Genomic DNA, 18322 nt, shown 5'->3' on the forward strand with positions numbered 1-18322 from the left:
CTGAGATTAGACTGCCCTAGTCTGCTACATGAATAGTGTCCATATTATTTGTTTTATATAACAGCCCAATATAGTTTCAGAATACATTTACTTCCGAAAATATATAGATCATTAATTCCTAAACTAAATCATATGCTAATCTGTGGCTTCAGTTCTGTTTCCATGTTCAAATTCAGAAAAATTGTGATTTTTCTACAGATCAGTCATTTCAGCCTAAAACAACAACAAAACCATGCCCCAAAATGATCTTTTTGTTTTCACTAATTCTATAATGCCTCAAAATTCTAATTATTATGACTATTTGGGGGGAAAAATCAGTTTTCAAATATTATATAGACCTTGGTTAAAAGTCTACAAATTATGAGAATTTACTGGATAAAAGGGTTTAAATTCCAAGAAGGCAACTGCTGTGATATTTCAGTCATTGCATAAACATGTAAAATAGGAAACCGGGCCTTTTTCTTTTTCTTTTTTTTTGCATCCCAGTTGTGGTTTTGTTTACATAATATGTCAAGAAAATCAGAGAGAAAAAGAAAAACCCAGAAGATAAGTAAGTGGTAAGTCAGAAGAGTTTAAAAGAAAACTAAAAAAATATTTCAAAGCCAAATTTCACAAATCCAAATGATAATAAATTTTACACTGAGGTTTCCATTTTTTTATGCTTGCTAAAATATAAACATTATTCAGAAAGCAAAGCTGCAAGTAAGCTTGTCATCTTGGATTGAACTCCAGAGGTGGGGGCAGTGTCTAACAGTACGTTTCTATTTACGAATTGTTTTTTTCTTAAGGATGCATACATGTATAAAAAATTCTAGAAGGATAAATTGCTGTGATAAGAGACATTGCCTCTGGGTAAGCTAGTTTAAGAATCCTGTTTTTCATCTTATCCCCCTTTGGACAGACTGAAATTTTTATTATCATGTACATATTTTATTTTTTCAATAAGTACAATACGATCTGAAGCCAAATTTCAAAAAACAACAACAAATTTATCTTGAAATATACAAAACTCATGTTATTGAAAACAGAAATATATCAAAACATTTCATCTTATCAAAATTGAACTGCATTTCATTTTATTAATATTCATATTGTATTAGAAGATAAATGCTCTGACCCAGAATATTCTGAATAAGAGGTATTTTTCTATTTGTGTTAAAACTGTGCCTGTTTATAAAACTCTGGAGGTTTTCCAAGTTTTTGTCACATGAAAAAAAATAGAGTTTAATGTTGATAATTTCAAATGGAAAAGAACCATCGTGACTTGGTTCCTCTTAACAGGATTAGTTACTGATTTGGCACTCATCCCTCACATGGAATGGAACAGTCTACATCATGATTCCTGTTTCACTGATATAATTCCCAGAAATAATATATTTTTGAACCAGGAGGAAACAACAATATGGAAAAAAAGTGAATTAATTTTATTCAGGCTTATCTTAAAGCATTCTAATCAAAGCAACAAATCAAAAATCATTAAAAAATTGCATAAAATTTACACTAGGACTAGGGATAAGATTTAGTGGTAGATGGAGTGGGGGCAACTATTAGACTAGAAAAAATGTCACATTATTTCTTTGAGAATTCACTAAATCCATATAAATATAAATATGTCAGCATACACACACATATATACACACATACAGGCACTTTCATACATCAATATAAACGTACAAAGAATTATGGATATTTAGTTTCAATGATGTAAATTAAAACTTAAATTATGCAATTTTTCTCCCTACTATCACAATCCTGACTCTGAAATTTTTTCCTGAAGATAAAATTATCCTATTACCAGAAAGACAACATACAATTTTCCCAGTGAATTCTGAATAAGAGGGATTTTTGTTTGTTTGTTTTGAGTCATCTAAATCTACTTGAATATAAAAGATTCCTCAGCTGGTTTCTGTAGCACAGCCCAAGGCTTGGATGAAGTCATGATCAGGGAGCTAATCTTCCATAATGATCAGTAAGTCATGCTTCAATCTGGCTGACAGAGAAATGACAAAAAGCTTTCTGAACCTATGATCTCCTTTTTCTTAGAAGAAATGCAAAACCACATTAATAAATGTCCCTTAAATTTCTGTACCAACACTATCAATTTAAATTGGAAGACATCTAAAGCAACGGAAATGATATATTTTTTAATTTATTTATTTTTAATTAGGTATATGTGACAGCAGAATGCATTTTGATTCATTGTACACAATTGTAGCACAACTTTTCATTTCAGTGGTTATACAGGATGTAGCATCACACCATACATGCAGTCATACATGTACCTAGGGTAATAATGGACATCTCATTCTACCATCTTTCCTGCCCCCATGCACCCTCCCCTTTGCCCAATCACAGTTCCTCCATTTTTCACATGCCTCCCTTCCCCTCTTTATGGATCAGCATCCATTTATCAGAGAGAACATTCGGCCTTTGGTTTTTGGGGATTCGTTTACTTCACTTCTCCAACTCCATCCATTTACCTGCAAGTGCTATAATTTTATTCCCTTTTAATGTTGAGTAATATTCCATTTTGTGTGTGTGTGAGTGGATGTATGTGGGTATATATCACAGTTTCTTTATCCATTCATCTATTGAGGGGCATCTAGGTTGCTTACACAGTTTAGCTATTGTGAATTGAACTGCTATAAAGATTGATGTGGCTACGTTACTATAGTATGATGATTTTAAGTTCTTTGGGTATAGAACGAGGAGTGGGATAGCTGAGTCAAATGGTGGTTCTATTCCAAGTTTTCTAAGTAATCTCCATACTGCTTTCCAGATTGATTGCACCAATTTGCAATCCCACCAGCAGTGTATGAATGTGCCTTTTCCTCTACATCCTCGTCAACACTTATTATTGTCTGTATTCTTTTTATTTGTATGTGGTGCTGAGGATCGAACCCAGCGCCGCATGCATGCCAGGCAAGTGCGCTACCGCTTGAGCCACATCCCCAGCCCCTATTGTCTGTATTCTTGATAACTGCCATTCTGACTAGCATGAGATAAAATCTTAGAGTAGTTTTAATTTACATTTCTCAGATTACTAGAGATGTTGAACATTTTTTCATATATTTCTTGATCAAATGTGTATCTTCTTCTGAGAAATGTCTGCGCTCAGCCCATTTATTAATTGGGTTGTTTGTTTTTGTTGTTGTTGTTGTTGTTGTTAAATTTTTTGAGTTCTTTATACATCCTGGATATTAGTGCTCTATCTAATGTGTGTGTGGCAAAAATTTGTCCCAAAACGTGATTGTTTCTTTTGTTGAGAAGAAGCTTTTTAGTTTGAGTCCAGAAATGATGTATTTTTAATGCTTTCTTATGCCACAAAATTATGGAGGAAATCATACACAAATCATTTGTTCTTATACAACTATCCCTGAGGGTCTGTGGTGATTATATTCATTACTTTATTAACACAACGAATATTACTTTAAAAAAAACATTTTTTAAAAAAACAAATAATGTAAATTAAGAGAACGGGCCACATTATCAACATTTACCTGTTGCATCAAATTCAATTGGTTGGCACCGGCGGCTAGAAGACCAGTCACATTTGAGTACTTGCCCTCCTTCTACAATCCCAGGCTGGGTAGTGTTTGCTTTGGGAGCTCCCACCAGAAGAAACATCCTACTAAAATACAAAAGGGATGGACAATATTTTAATTGACACCAAGCATCAGCAATATCTTACAATTTATGAGGAGGAATCATTCTCTTGATATTATCCACAACTACTTTTAAAAACTACTTACAGAGGGCATAATTTTCCTTGTTCATTTGGTATTCTCTTACATACATGTACTATTTGGTCTACTTCATCTAAAAAATATCACATGATAACTTCAGGGCTACATTCATTTAAAAATGCACATTGGTCAAATTGCACACTTGAAATATGTACAAATTATTGTATGTCACATAACTCAATAAAGCTGTTTCAAAAACGTATGCTACCTAAAGTCAAGGAAGTTTTATGTCAATTTGTGTGATCTGATATTCATTTTTTAAATTTAAATTTAATTTTAATGGTATATAAAAATTGTGTATATTTATGAGGCACTGTGATACATTTTGATACAAGTATACTTTATGTAATATTTAAATCAGAGTGAACATATTTATCTCCACAAGCATTTTATCATTTCTGTTAGGTGAAAACATGCACATTTCTTTCTTCTAGCTTTTTGAAGTAGAGAGTACACTGTTATCTATAGTCACCCTACAGTGCAACAGAACACCAGAACTTCCTACACCTAATTGTAATTTAGTGCCCTGTTATGTAGTTTCTATATTTTGCAGAGCAAAATATATAAGTCTAAATAGATTATTACAAAATATGATAATTATAAATATTACCATTTTTCCATTTTAAAAAATTATCTTTGATTAGAACTATTGTATCTCGATCCTTTCATTTAATGGTGACTGAAAAACTTCTCTTCACAAGAGTAATCTAGTGGCTTTCTGGTCAAAGATTATGAATGACTACTATTTCATTTTTTATTAGCGTAAAATAAATTGAAGACAAAATAATCACTAGCCAAAAATCTTAAGTATAAGAAAATGCTGTCTTTTGTTGTGTTTTATTCATTCAAAAAAGGTGTGAATAGAGCATCTCCTCTTCATAAAGGCAGTGCAGAACTAGGGACACCTGCTTTCAGTGGGGTGCACATTCCCCTGGAGGCAAGAAACTAGCCAACAAAGAAACAAATTACTCATATTGTAATGAAGAGAGCCAACAATTGGCCAAGAAAGATTATTTGGGAATAGGGAGAGGAGATCTTCTTCAGATAAAGGAAAGTTCTCTCTAAGGGATGAAGGAGAGCACAGTTCCTTTAGATGACAGGAATTTTCTCTAGGGACGCTGTCTTTAAAGAATAGGGAAGAGAGGCCTCATTAAGAAAAAGCAGTCAGGGAAATGATCTTCCAGAAACTCACAGTAAATTGAGGTAAACAAGGGGCTGGGGTTGTGGCTCAGTGGCAGAGCGCTCACCTAGCACATGCAAGGTCCTGGATTCCATCCTCAGCACTACATAAAAATAAATAAAGGTATTGTGTCCAACTACAACTAAAAAGTAAAATTTTTTTTTTTTTTTTTTTTTTTTTTTAAATGGGTAAACAAGATTCTAAAGTGGGCCTTCAGGAGCATCTATGAGGGAAGAACAGAGAAGAAATGTGGGATGAGGGAGTGAGAGGAAGTGGTTGACGGGGAACCCCAAACAAGACAGAAAGATCCCAGGCAGGAAAGAATTTAGTCTGCAGGAGTTACAGGAGAAAAGGTGTGGCTGAAATAAGAGCAAGCTGGGAGTGGCACAGAAAAACAGTTTGGGAGTCTGGCACAAGTCATTTGAAACCTTAAGAAAACTAAATTTCATACCCTTTGGGGAAAGCATTAAGAAGGGAATACAGCTAGGCATGGTGGTACACTCTGGTATTCCCAGCTACTCAGCAGGCTGAGGCAAGAGATCACAAGTTTGAGGTCCAATCTGTGGCTATGTAGGGAGATCCTGTCTCCAAAAAAAAAGAAAAGAAAAAGAGAAAGAAAGAGAAGAATAATCTGGGCACGGTGGCACACGCCTATAATCCCAGAGGCTCAGGAGGATCTCAAGTTCAAAGCCAGCCTCAGCAAAAGCAAGGGCCTAAGCAACTCTGTGAGACCCTATCTCTAAAGAAAATACAAAATAGGGCTAGGGATGTGGCTCAGTGGTCGAATGCTCCCCAAATTCAATTCCCAGTACCAAAAATAAAGAGAAAAATAGAACAAGGAAAGCAAGAGATCTGCAACAGTGCCGGGAGGTGACAGTGACCTGCAGTAGGAAGGTGGGTGGAGAGAGGAAGGTGGGCGGATTGAAGAAATCTGCAGTAGAATTAACAGGGAGAGTTGGTGGCTCTGAAGATGGGAGAAAGGGATCTTTCTTGCATGCATGGATGCGAGGGAAGCTTATAGAGTCTAGGAGTGGAAGGCAGATTAAGTATTTACAGGAAACCATGAATTTAGCTCAGTATGTCAACTTGAGATGTCTGAGACACCTAATTGGTAGCCTGGAGCTCTGAGGAGAGCTCTGCCTGAGAAATAGTGTGCTGAGAGTATCAGATCATAAAATAGATGAGTTCACCCCGGAGGAGCTTTAGAGAGAAGTCATCCTAGGAGAACACTCCAAAGAGGAACCACTCTCAGGAATTCAGAGGAGAAAGAGGATACAGTGGAGACTCTCGGTCTTCTAAAGAAATTGATTGAGATGCAGAGGAAGAAAAAACAGGATATGGGTAGACACATCACTAAGTAAATGCTATGTCATTATCATTCATTTCCTTAAATGCTAAGTATATTTACAATTGTTTTCCCCTTTTGTGAAATTATGAGCAAACCTATATTTTAAATGTGAAATGCACTCATTTTAATTTTCTTAAATCAATTTCAATTTCATTTATTCTGGGCAGGAGCTACCGAATTTCATCTAGACTAGACAAAAAACTGGCTGTGTGAATTACTAGTTATAAGCATCTTCCTGTCTGAGACTTATCTTGAAACCTGCAAATTGAAAATAAAAATGAAACTCACAAGCAAACCACGCCCTGTTTAATAAAGCTTTATGCAGTCATATTTGGCATCAATAATATACCAACGTTGGGTCTCTTCCATTATAACAAAATAATTCTGGGTAGGAAATCAACTTAGTTTTCATTCAGTAAGAATCTTTCATAAGTAAAAAAAAAATTAGAATTGAGTAAATGAACTGCCACCTACTCCTATTCCTGACCCTTACCCCCCCCCCACATGCGTACCACAACCTCCTTATTCTTTTTCTAGAGCAGAGCTGATTTACATAACCAAATTACATATGTATGTGAATTTACATTTATTTAAATATATAAATTACATGTATAATGTTCTTTTCTTTCAGTAGGTCAAAACTTTGACCACAGGGCTGGTGGTGTAACTCAGTAAGAGAGTACTTGCCTAGCATGAAAGTCTAGTGCTAGGTTATAGCTCCACTACCATTAAAGAAAAAATGATCTCAAAAATCACAAAACTGTACATCATCTGAATTAAATATTTTTTCCTGTATATCTTGATGAAAAATAACATTTCACACAAGTGTGCATTTCAAGGGCTATACCTTGAAAAGGGCTTGGGTCATTTATGCAGTAGTCCTAAGAAGGATAATATACAGGTATCGACATGTTTTGAGTGTTGTGGACCATACCAGGCTCCAGGGGTTAGGACTAGTTCACAGAATCTGCCTTGACACCTACATTCAAATTCATTTCTAGATTGGTATCAATTATCACTTAATAGAACCATTTATAATGTTTTGTCAAAACTATTGTTCCCACCTTATGATAAATTGCTTCTTCGAATACAGGGGGCTCTAATTCACCCTTATGCCTGCCACACATGTAAAAACTCAAGAAAAGTTCATGATGGAGGAACAAGCAAATTTAATAATTATAGTTCTCAAAGTAATCACATATTTTTAAAAAGTAATTTTCCAGTATGCTCTAATATCCCTAGGATGAAGAAATTATCCTCTACTAAATGTCCAACCATTTAATTATCCTTAAAACAATTTCCCTATTCAAAAATTTTATTCAAAGACAGATACAGTGGTGGGAGCAGTGACACATGTCTGTAATCCCAGCAGCTCAGGAGGCTGAGGCAGGAGGATCGAGAGTTCAAAGCCAGCTTCAGCAAAAGCAAGGTGCTAAGCAACTCAATGATACCCTAAATAAAATATAAAATAGGGCTGGAGATTTGGCTCAGTGGTGAAGTGCCCCTGAGTTCAATCCCTGGTACACCGACCCCCGCCCCCCCCAAAAAAAGACAAGTATGGTGATGCACGCCCATAATCCCAGCAACTCAGAGGGCTAAACCAGGAGGATGAAAGTTGGAGGCCAATCTCAGCAACTTAGCAAGGTCCTAAGCAATTTAAGAGACCTTATTTCAAAAAAAAAAATAGAAAAATCACTGGGTGATGTAGCACAGTGGTAAAGCACCCCAGGTTCAATCCCCAGTACCCCAAACCAAAACAAACTAAACTCTATTCAATTTTGGACTCTAGATATCTTCTTTACTTGGCACCATGAGACAGAAAGAGCTGGGAAGATTTTAAGCCTTCAGCAAAGACAGAAGAAAGGACGCAGTAGGAGAGTCCTCGGAATGAAAACAGCACTGTGTTGGCAGCACATAGCTTGAGTTCCTTGAATAAGACCACAAACAAGGCTGCCGCTTTTCATCAGATTTGCACATTATAAGCATGAAATGACAGTAATTAGATGTACTAAAATGGATGCTCACCCAGCTTTCCTAAACATACCTTCATGTGTAGTCTTGTATACTGGTGAAATACACAAAAAATAGTAGAATAATATAAACGGAATGTGAGAGCATTGTCAATACCTAAGTGCTAGCCTACTAGAAGAAAAAAGCTAAAGATATTTTAATTACTTTTAAGATATTTAAGCGTTTTTTAAAAGAGAGAAACAGTGAGATGGAGAAAGTAAGACTACCTTAGACATATGTTAAAGTCTTAAGAGATAGCTTTGTAGTGAAAAAAATAAATATTTGCATAGAATAAAAGATATAGAATGGTAAAAGATGTTGTCTGAGAAAATTAAGGAATAGAAAAAGCAATACATGTTGCAAAAATGAAAAGACTGTTTATGAAATCTTTATTTTAAAAAAAATCAAGTAAGTTTAAAATTCATCTAATAAATGGCTATAACAGCTGAATTCAGTTGACAGAGGTAACAAACCAGAAAAAAAATGTTCATACTATAAGCAGCACAGTCTGATGGAACGTTTGGCATTAAAAGCTATAAATACTGCAAATCAATTGAGGAAGTCACTTTAAATCTCTGAGTCCCTGGTTCCCTGTTCCAGTGAATGTAAATAACAATGTCCACTATAAATATTTACAAGAAAAATTTTCTAAAGGTGAATAGCAGACAAATGCAAACTTAGACAATCCAAAAACATCCTAAAAATACAAGATGATGGCATTGGAACTATCAATGACAATTAATACAATTAATAAACTATTCCCTAACAAAGTAGAAAATATAAAACTAAAAATATGTTTCGAAAAGCCATTTTCCTTACTCAGTTTTCTCAAAGGGCTATAGAGTCCAGTAACTCAAATGAAGGAAAAACTGATAAAGGATAGAAAATTTAGCTTACAACATTTTTCTGACAAAGCGGACAGGTTGAGTGTATGCACAGAGTTCCAGAAAGATGACAAGAGATTTCACTGATGAACAATGAAATCATCATTCTATGGCTATATACAGTTATTCATCTATGGCTGAATAACAACTTCAATTCATGTCTTCAACTTTTTCCTGACAGACTCCATATGTCTCCAAAAAGTTTGCCCAAGAATATTATCAGGATCCCGCACCATTCTTTTGCAATGACTGGATTCCTAAGCTTTAAGTGACTCCTTAGGACTCCAAAATTAAAGTTTATATCCCCAGGGTATGTTATTAATAACATGCCAAGAACTGCTCAAAGATAAGGGGGGAAAGTATAGCAAGGGAGAGAGCGCGGGGAAGAATGAGCAGGAGGAGGGAGACAGGAGGAAAGGAATAAAAGAGGACAATAGAAGAGAAGGGAAAAAGGGAAGGGAAGAGGTGTAAGAAGTAGAAAAAGAAGTGAGAGACAGACGGCAGGATCCGAAAACCAACCAGGAAGATGGCCTTTGGATGCACTTCCCATCCAAGGAGCACTTGAAGGGCAGTTGCTTCAGGGAATGTGACCCTGGCTACCAAGGGAGGGCAACCTGCCAAACAAGGACAAGGACATTTTTCAAGCCCTCCAAATGAACTGAGTTATTTGGCTGCTTTCAGCACTGACCTTTCCAAGATAAAACATGTTTTAATATATTTAGCTCCACTCTGAGGTGACCAATGAGACTTCACCAAAAGGAATTTTGGGAAAAATATACCATACATGCATGTACAAAGCAATGTAGATAAAGTAGTGCTGAATGTTATCTCACAGCTATAATTCCAGTTTCAGATTTACCTTCATTTAAAAAATATACTAGAATCAGCAATTGTATGATGTAAAACAGAAACAGTATCTGAAAATCCCATAGATTTTTCCTTTCTCTAATGTCCTATGAACCTGTGGCCTTAATCAGGAGTAATCTACCTAGGATTTGCCTTCTAAGTACTAAAGACTGTAGCCCCCACATAGGTGCTATTTATGATGAGAAAAACCAGCCAGCAAAGCCAAAGCCACACTGAAGTTTATGAACTGAAGTCATTTTTTAAAGTGTCGTGACAATGTTTACAATGGTAAAGGGAGAAATGAAATGAGAAGTTTTAAGAAGTGCACACAGATTGAGGCAGACCACAATGGCCTTATCTGGGTTGACAAGTCTGGACTCCTCTGGCAATGGAAGCACTATTGAAGGAACCTGAGTGGCAGAAGAACTTTAGGATCCAAAAGGATGTTTCTGAAATATAAAACTAAAAGAAACATATATGATGTCTGATACATCTCCGAGAGCCACATGATGGTCAGAGGGAGAAGGTACGACCTGAGCACCAGGGGCCACACCTGCGATGACTAGGGCCGAGATAAAAAAGGCAGTAACAGAAGTGGAAAGCAGAGAGGAACACCAGGAAACCTTAACAGAGGAGGGACTTCTGAGACCTTCTGCTGGTGACTAAGCACTGACTAACGCTGGAGGAGTGCAGTAGGAGAGACAAAGAAAAATAGAAAATGAGAGGGAGGAATATGGAATTATTTCCAGGGCAACAGTGAAAATGATGGCACCACTAATAGAAGCAGAGGAACCACGGAGATCTCTTGGTAAAAAGGAGCTCACATTTAGTCAGAATGAATTAAGATGGGCTCATCAAGGAGAAATGAGCCACAACCCACTGGAATACCACGACTGAGCTCTACTTTTAGATCTGAGATGACACCAGGGCAGCAGTTTTGTTTTAAAACTTTCCAGGTATTGCCATGTCAGGACTTCCAGAGGTTTAAAAGTAAATTCTCCTTCCATAAAATACTCATCCATCCCTTGTCCTGTAATACACAGTAACTATAAAAAAGAGCCATTGGTTTCTTTTTTAAAAAAAAAATGTTTTTTTAGTTGTAGATGGACACAATACCTTTATTTTGTTTTATTTGTTTTTATGTGGTGCTGAGGATCAAACATGCAAGGCAAGCGCTCCACCACTGAGCCACAACCCCAGCCCAAATCCATTTGTTTCTAATGAGGAAAAAAAAAATTTGAATTTAGTGCTATATAGCACTACTTATGTGTGTGTGTGTGTGTGTGTGTGTGTGTGTATAATGTACAACACCATTTATATATGTATGTATGTGTATATATATGTATATATATATATATATATATATATATATATGTATACATACACACATATATTTAAAATGAGAACTTTATATACTACTTGGAGAATGAATAAGTGTACATATGTAAATATGTATGTAAAATGAGACCCTTATGACATACTATTTTGAGAATACATAAGGAAATTGCTTTTTTAAAAACTTCATCATGTGGGGCTGGGCTTGTAGCTCATTAGTAAAGTGTTTGACTACCATGTGTGAGGCGCTGGGTTCAATCCTCAGCACCACATAAACATGAGGATATTGTGTCCACCTAACACTACAAAAATAAATATTTTAAAAAATTCATTATGTGGAGCCAAGCACAGTGGCACAAACCTGTAATCCCAACCTGGGAGCCTGAGGTAGGAGGATCAAAAGTTTGAGGCCAGTCTCAGCAACTTAGCACAGCCCTAAGCAACCTGAGGAAACCCTGTCTCAAAATAAAAAATTAAAAGGGTTGGAGAAAGAGCTCAGTGGTAAACCCTTCCTGTGCTCAATTAACTTTAAAGGGGGAAAAATCATTATTTGTGGAAAAAGTTGGGTGGTGGAGAGCAGTAAGCTGGAGATATAGTGCAATAGTAGAGATCTTGCCTAGCATTCATAGAACCCTGGGTTTGATCCCCAGCAGGCAGGGGTTGGGAAGAGGTGGGAGGATGCAGTATTTCAAGAGATAAAGTAAGTGGGATTTGAATTACACAGGCTATCTTTTGCTCCCTCCCTTATCCCCACCCCACACCAAGCTGCTCAAATAACTTAAGACTAAACTCTTGGCTTCTATTTCCCTGTCTATATGAACTAGTTCATGGCCTTTCCCCTACTTCCCCTGGTGGTTTGTACTGAAATAAGATATAAGTAAATGTGCTTTGCAAATTGTAAAATAGATTTACCAATGTAAAATATCATTATAATACTCAAACCTAGTATGCAGCTTTTGATTTCTCCAATTATTCTGCACACACACAAAAAAAAACAGGATTGGACTGAGGTTGTGTACCTCAGTGGTAAAGTGCTTGCCTTGCACATGAGAGGCACTGGGTTCAATCCCCAGCACCACATAAAAATAAAATAAAGGTATCGTGTCCATCTACAACTAAAAAAATATTTAAAAAAAAATAAAAACAGGATTACAGTTCTTGGCCTTAATCCGATCTTTCAATTTTATGTAAATATAACAACATTGTATCCATAAGTCAATGCGTACAAAAAGAAAACTATGCAATGCTAATATTTTATTGATCATGATTTTTAATCACTATTTTTAGAAATTCCAACTTCAAACCTAAGACTCATCTATGGAGCAATATTTTGAGTGGCAACCTTAACATTTCTGCTTAGTACTTCATTTTCCCTTCTCTTTAATAAACATCGGCCCACAACAACAATAATATGGAGATAATTCAATAATAATTTTTCTACTACTTGTGTATCTTAGTTCATCTTTATCTTAGTTTAAAAAAGAAGAAGAAATAAAAATAAGGTATAAAACAGTTCTATAGCTTGCATAAGATATTTGGACACTTTAAACTATAAGGGGCAGCAGTAAACTTCATAACTGTTGCTTGCTCACTAATTCTTCCTCCTATGCAGGAAAGAAATTCCTTAAATAGCAAACACCTTTTATTATGTGTTTTTCCCTCTTATTAGTTTATGATAACACCAAATAACAATAATAAATCCAACTAGCAATATAGTAAATGACATCCCATATACCTTGGATTCAATGCTTATTAAATTTAAAAGTGTGTTTCTACAAAATTAAGCATAATTTTAAAATTAATCTGTGTTTAATCTGAAAAGATAAGTAGAAACCTTTGTTTATATATATTTTATTCTTAAAAAAACTTCAAAGGGTTTCTATTTGCTTCATTTTTAAATTTAATTTTAATACTAGGGTTTCCTACTCTACTAGTAACAAAATTGCTGATGAATACTTTAAAATATTACATGAACTTAAACCCTATTTCAATTTTAGGTTACCATTAAAGGCCAACAGGTGAGATTATATAAACATATGAGGTCATATGATGTATGAAGTCCTAGTATATTCAATGATCATAATGACTGGCCAAAGATTAGCCACGTGCCTTGCAACAGCAAATATCAATAGTAAATATTACTGTGTTTTCCATAATAATAATACTTAAAAGTGTGTCATCTTGTCAAGTATCCCTACACTGAACTCAAGGAAATTGTTGCAGAATATCTGCAAAACACTCCATCAGTTTTGAAGTATTTAAATGCTTGCTTTTCACAAAAGACACATTATACATTTAATTATCAGAAATTCTAAACAAATTAAATCTAAAGGTGCATCCTTAGAAGCAACTGAAATGTATTATACTGTCAAAGGATATGTACTTTAAAATATCTGTGAACAAAAATTTTTAAATGGTAAAACTAGCTAAAATGATGAAATCAAGAAGTAGCACTCTGGTAGAGAGTATTCTTAGCATATGTGAGGCCCTTTCATCTAATCTCTGGTATTTGCTCCTCCCCTAAAAAACATTACATAGAATGTGAAGTTGTAAATGCTATCTGAAGTTACTATCATTTTTACCACTTTGGAAAAATCTGTGCTCAGGTCATACAAGAACCACTGTGACTGGAAATGACAAACAAATCTAAGTCTGCTGCATGAAACAATGCCTAGTTTCCACTAACTGCATCCAATCTAAGTATTGTTGCAAAAGTTGTTATCAAAATGAATGATACTCAGTAACATTCAGAAAAAAAAAAATGACAAGAACAAATCCTAAAGAATATCCTAACAGTCACAGAAAAATATGTAGACCACCCTCAAATTAGGCATGAATGTATTGGGAAAATGGTCTTAAGTACTGACCATGCAAATTATCCTGTACCCTTCCTCCTAACCTCCCCAAAAAGGATACCTAACAGAGAAAACGTAGAAACAAAATTATGTTAAAACTTCTAAAAACTTAGATCCGAATGTACAGTATCCCTCTTGAAAAGATTTAAACATCATAACTTATGTAGTGAACACTCGTTAAATCAGTATTTCTAAGGCTAAAATGGGAGTGGAGTGGGGGTGGGGTGGGGGTGAGAATGATGTCAGTGTTCAGTAGAGTCAGAGACAATCTGCAATCCAATAATGAATATATAACTGTTTCAAATCCTGAGGGTCGTTGCAAAGCGGAACGTTGCCAATTTGAAAACATAACTGAATTACAAAAATAATGCAGCATTCAAGTGACCTGCAGCGAGTGAAAACTCAGCAAACACTCTTGTTCTTTCTGAACAATGACCTAAATAGTGAATCACTATAAAAAGCGCAGATGACACATTCAATTCATCTGTTCAACTCAAATGCTCAAATGTCTGACAGTCCCAAAGATAAGACACAATGAATTTAATACAACAATATGGTCACTTTAGTCATCAGAATGTCTGGAAAAGGAGTGAGAAGAAACAGAATCAGACTAAGAGGCGGAAAGAGTGGGGGAGGGCGAAAAGAATGGGTGTTAAATCTGTGAAGCAGAAAAGGGCTAACTGGTACAGGAGAAAAAGAAGTTGGGAGATGAAATTAACCAAAACAGAAGCTGGGCGAAGTCCGGCAGGACCAGTCTTTGTTGATTTCCCACTTTTCCTAAATTTTAAGAACAGATCTGCTTCAAAGCTCTCTCTCCTTCTGCCCCCAACCAATTTTAAGAGATGGAACTGGATGTCGAGCGTTCACCCACTCAGGATATAAGCCACCCCGGAGTTGGTGTGGTTGGAACGCACAGACGCCGGGATCTTCTGGGAGATCAGCCCGGGGGGTGGGGAAACGCAGGGTGGGTGCGCGGTGGGGGAGGGGGTGGGCTCGTGTTCCAAGTGCCGCCACTTACGAAGACGCGCTGGGCACGAAGAAATCTACCGCGAAGCCGAAGTAACTTCCCTCCGGGCCAGAGTACTCGGCGGGACTGTCCACATCTAGGTTGAAGGCGCCGCAGAGAGGCAGTAGGAGTCCGGAGACAAGAAGCAGGAGGCGGCTGGAGCGAAGGTGCAGCCGCCGTCGCACGGGAGAATCCATAGCCAAAGTGCGCCCGGGACGCCGAGCCTGGAGCGGCGGCCGCCCCTCCCGGGGCGCACGGTGCCAGCGGCCCGCCGCCCGCGCGCGCCCAAACTTGTCGGCCGCTCGCTTCCCAGCCTGCCTGGGACAGCGCTGGGAGAGGCAAGGGGGCTGTTTCCAAGTGGCTGCCCTGGAAGTGGGGCGCAGGGTGCGCGAGGCGGGGGCGGCAGCGCGAGTGCCCCTCGTCTCCTCTGAGCTCGGCTCAACGCAGCGTCACGGGCTGGGGACTGCCAGGGTGAGCGCCGCACCTCGGGCCTGAGAGCTGCGGCGGGCAGTGGGAGGAGGCAGGGCAGGAGGAGGAGCCGGCTGGGGAGGCCGAGCAGCCCAGCCCCGGGAGGAAGTTGGAGGGGAAGAGTCGTTCTCCGACTGGAGAGAGCCAAAAGCACTTCCGTGCGCGCTGTCGCAGCCTGTCCTAAGAGCGGGGCTCCCGTGCCGTCTCAGTCCCTTAGAGCCCGGGTTAGCGGCAGTACTCCTTGACGATGGCCTCAAACCGAGAACGCAGAGTTGAGGTCAAGTGATGGTCAAGTGTCCTCCCGCGTTCACAGGAGTGGCAAGGCACCCCACGTCCCCCGGTGGTGCCAGGAACTTCCCTACGACTTTTAAGAATGCTGAAAGCTTTATCCGCTTCTCGTATTTCTACTACTTAGCCTGACAGACTCTCACCAGCGAAACTATAATTATTTGTCGTTTTCCTTCCCATTCCATCCCACACACAAACACTGAACATAATTATAAAGTTCCAGAGTGCTAGCACAGCCTCTCACGAGCGAGGTGTGTTAAAACGGAATTGCAGTGGCTGACAAAAAGATTGGTGAGGCAGAGAATCGGTAGTAATCGTTTTAAAGGAAATCAAAATAGTCGAATTCCCGGTTTGTTAGTTGAAGTTGTATAATTTCAGAAAACTGATTCGATGACTTTGGATAGACAGACTTTGAGAGCTGGAAGACGGAATATGCACCACAGAAACAAGGCCCCTGGTAGTTCCCTTGCTGTGGGCAACACTGGACTGAAAGACTTCTGCAGGACAAAAACCCTGACATTTTTCTTTGTACTACCAGTTGTTACCACTTTGCCAAGCAAATAATAAACAATAAAATGGCGCATCAGTGAATGAATGGCAGATAAAATGATGAGTAAATTTTGCTCAGAGAAGTGACTTCCCCATGTTGTGCATCACTTGTTAAAGAATTTGATGAAAAGGATAAAATATAAATAGGTTATGTGGATCTTACTTTACAAGTACTGGAACAGTAATTTCAAAGTTTTCCCTAGTGACTATTAAAACTCAATCATGGATCAGGTGCAGGTGCATGCTGCGTCCCTGCAAGCTCAGCATTTGGGAGGCTGAGATTGGAAAACCCCTTAAACTCAGGAGTTCAAAATCAGGCTGAACGGCACAAGGAGACCCTATCTCTGAAACAAATATAAAAAAAAAAATCCTCAATCTCAATCACAATATGCATTAAGGTAATAACCAGTACATAATATATATGTATCTCCCAATTTGAAGTTTAAACATTATATTAAGTATCTTCATTTTAAAATTTTACTAAAAGATATGCAGCAAAGTATTTGGTATCTTTTATAAGTGATGCTGCAGCATCTCCCTAAAAGAAATTACCAAATGAGATAGAAAATCCTACTTGAATATTTACACATAAATACAAATACATCTTTCTCTTCACTGTTTCCTAATACATCCAAGAGTCCATGGATATGTACACCTAAACTCTGGGATCTTTTATACCTTAAAAATCTGAGACCCTACCCACATGGAGGTCCATCCAGCTAGGGAAGGCAAAAGAGTTTAAAGTGAATCTAGCTGGGACCCATGGAAGTGTGCCAGTAATCCCAGTAACTCAGGAGGCTGAAGAGAGAGGATTATAAATTCAAGGCAGGAGGATTACAAATTCTCAGCAATTTAGCAAGATCCTATTTCAAAATAAAATATAAAAAGGGTTGGAAACTGGGTGTGATGGTGCATGCCTGTAATCCCAGCAGTCTGGGAGGCTGAGGCAGAAAGATTAAGAGTTCAAAGCCCAACCACAGCAATTTACTGAGGTCCTAAGCAACTCAGCAAGACCCTGTGTCTAAATAAAATATAAAAAGGGCTGAAGATATGGATGTTAAGCACCCCGGGGTTCAATTCCTGGTACCAAAAGAAAAAGGGTTGGGAATGTAACTCAGTGGTAAAGTTCTCTGAGTTCAGTCCCCAGTAACACACACACACACACACACACACACACACACACACACACACCTGGCAAATTACAGTGTGGGTAGACCCAGTAAGCTTCCTCTTCCTCAATTTTTTTTCTTTTTCTTTCTTTCTTTTTTTTTTTTTTTTTTTTTTGGTACCAGGGCCTGATCTCTGGAGCACATTACCACTGAGCTACATCCCCATCCTTTTTAACTTTTTATTTTGAGACAGGGTCTCACAAAAGTTGCTGAGGCTAACCTCAAACTTGTGATCCTCCTGCTTCAGCCTCCCAGTCACTGGGATTACAGAGCACCACTGTGCCCAGCTCTCCTCTTCAACTCTTGATTCTAGGGTAGAAGTCCAACAAACTAGGGAAACATGAGGACCAGGGAAAGGGAGGAACCAAGGGAATGGTGATACAATGTGCCCACCAAAACTTAATAACACATCCTCAACTAGGCCTGCAAAATGCTACTAAAAGCAATTATTCTTTAGCTATTCTTTATGACTTTATTTCAAATTAAAGGCCTTGCAAATCAAGCATTTTGTATTAGAAGAAGAGGAGGAGGAGGAAGAGGAGGAGGAGGAGGAAACAACATGCATTTCTATTAGGAGACAATGAAATAGACTAACCCTCATCAACGAACCTGGGGTTATAAAGGCGGGCATCTTTGTG

At 37.8% G+C, this 18322-nt stretch overlaps 1 protein-coding gene across 2 annotated transcripts in view; it reads right to left on the minus strand.

Annotated features, from left to right (window-relative positions):
* Itgav (integrin subunit alpha V) overlaps positions 1 to 15655 on the minus strand; it is an 84610-nt gene extending 68955 nt beyond the window's left edge. Inside the window, exons 1-2 of one of the 2 annotated variants that reach the window (XM_027943961.2) lie at positions 15223 to 15655; positions 3501 to 3631 (exon numbers count right to left, since the gene is read on the minus strand). In XM_027943961.2, the coding sequence (XP_027799762.2) occupies positions 3501 to 3631; positions 15223 to 15407 (316 nt within the window). In that variant the 5' untranslated portion in view covers positions 15408 to 15655. The remainder of the gene's footprint in view (positions 1 to 3500; positions 3632 to 15222) is intronic. The other variant, XM_071619004.1, reaches the window with a different exon arrangement.
* Between the last annotated feature and the right edge of the window lie 2667 nt (positions 15656 to 18322).

This window comes from Marmota flaviventris, chromosome 11, assembly GCF_047511675.1.
Source record: "Marmota flaviventris isolate mMarFla1 chromosome 11, mMarFla1.hap1, whole genome shotgun sequence".
Lineage (NCBI taxonomy): Eukaryota > Metazoa > Chordata > Mammalia > Rodentia > Sciuridae > Marmota > Marmota flaviventris.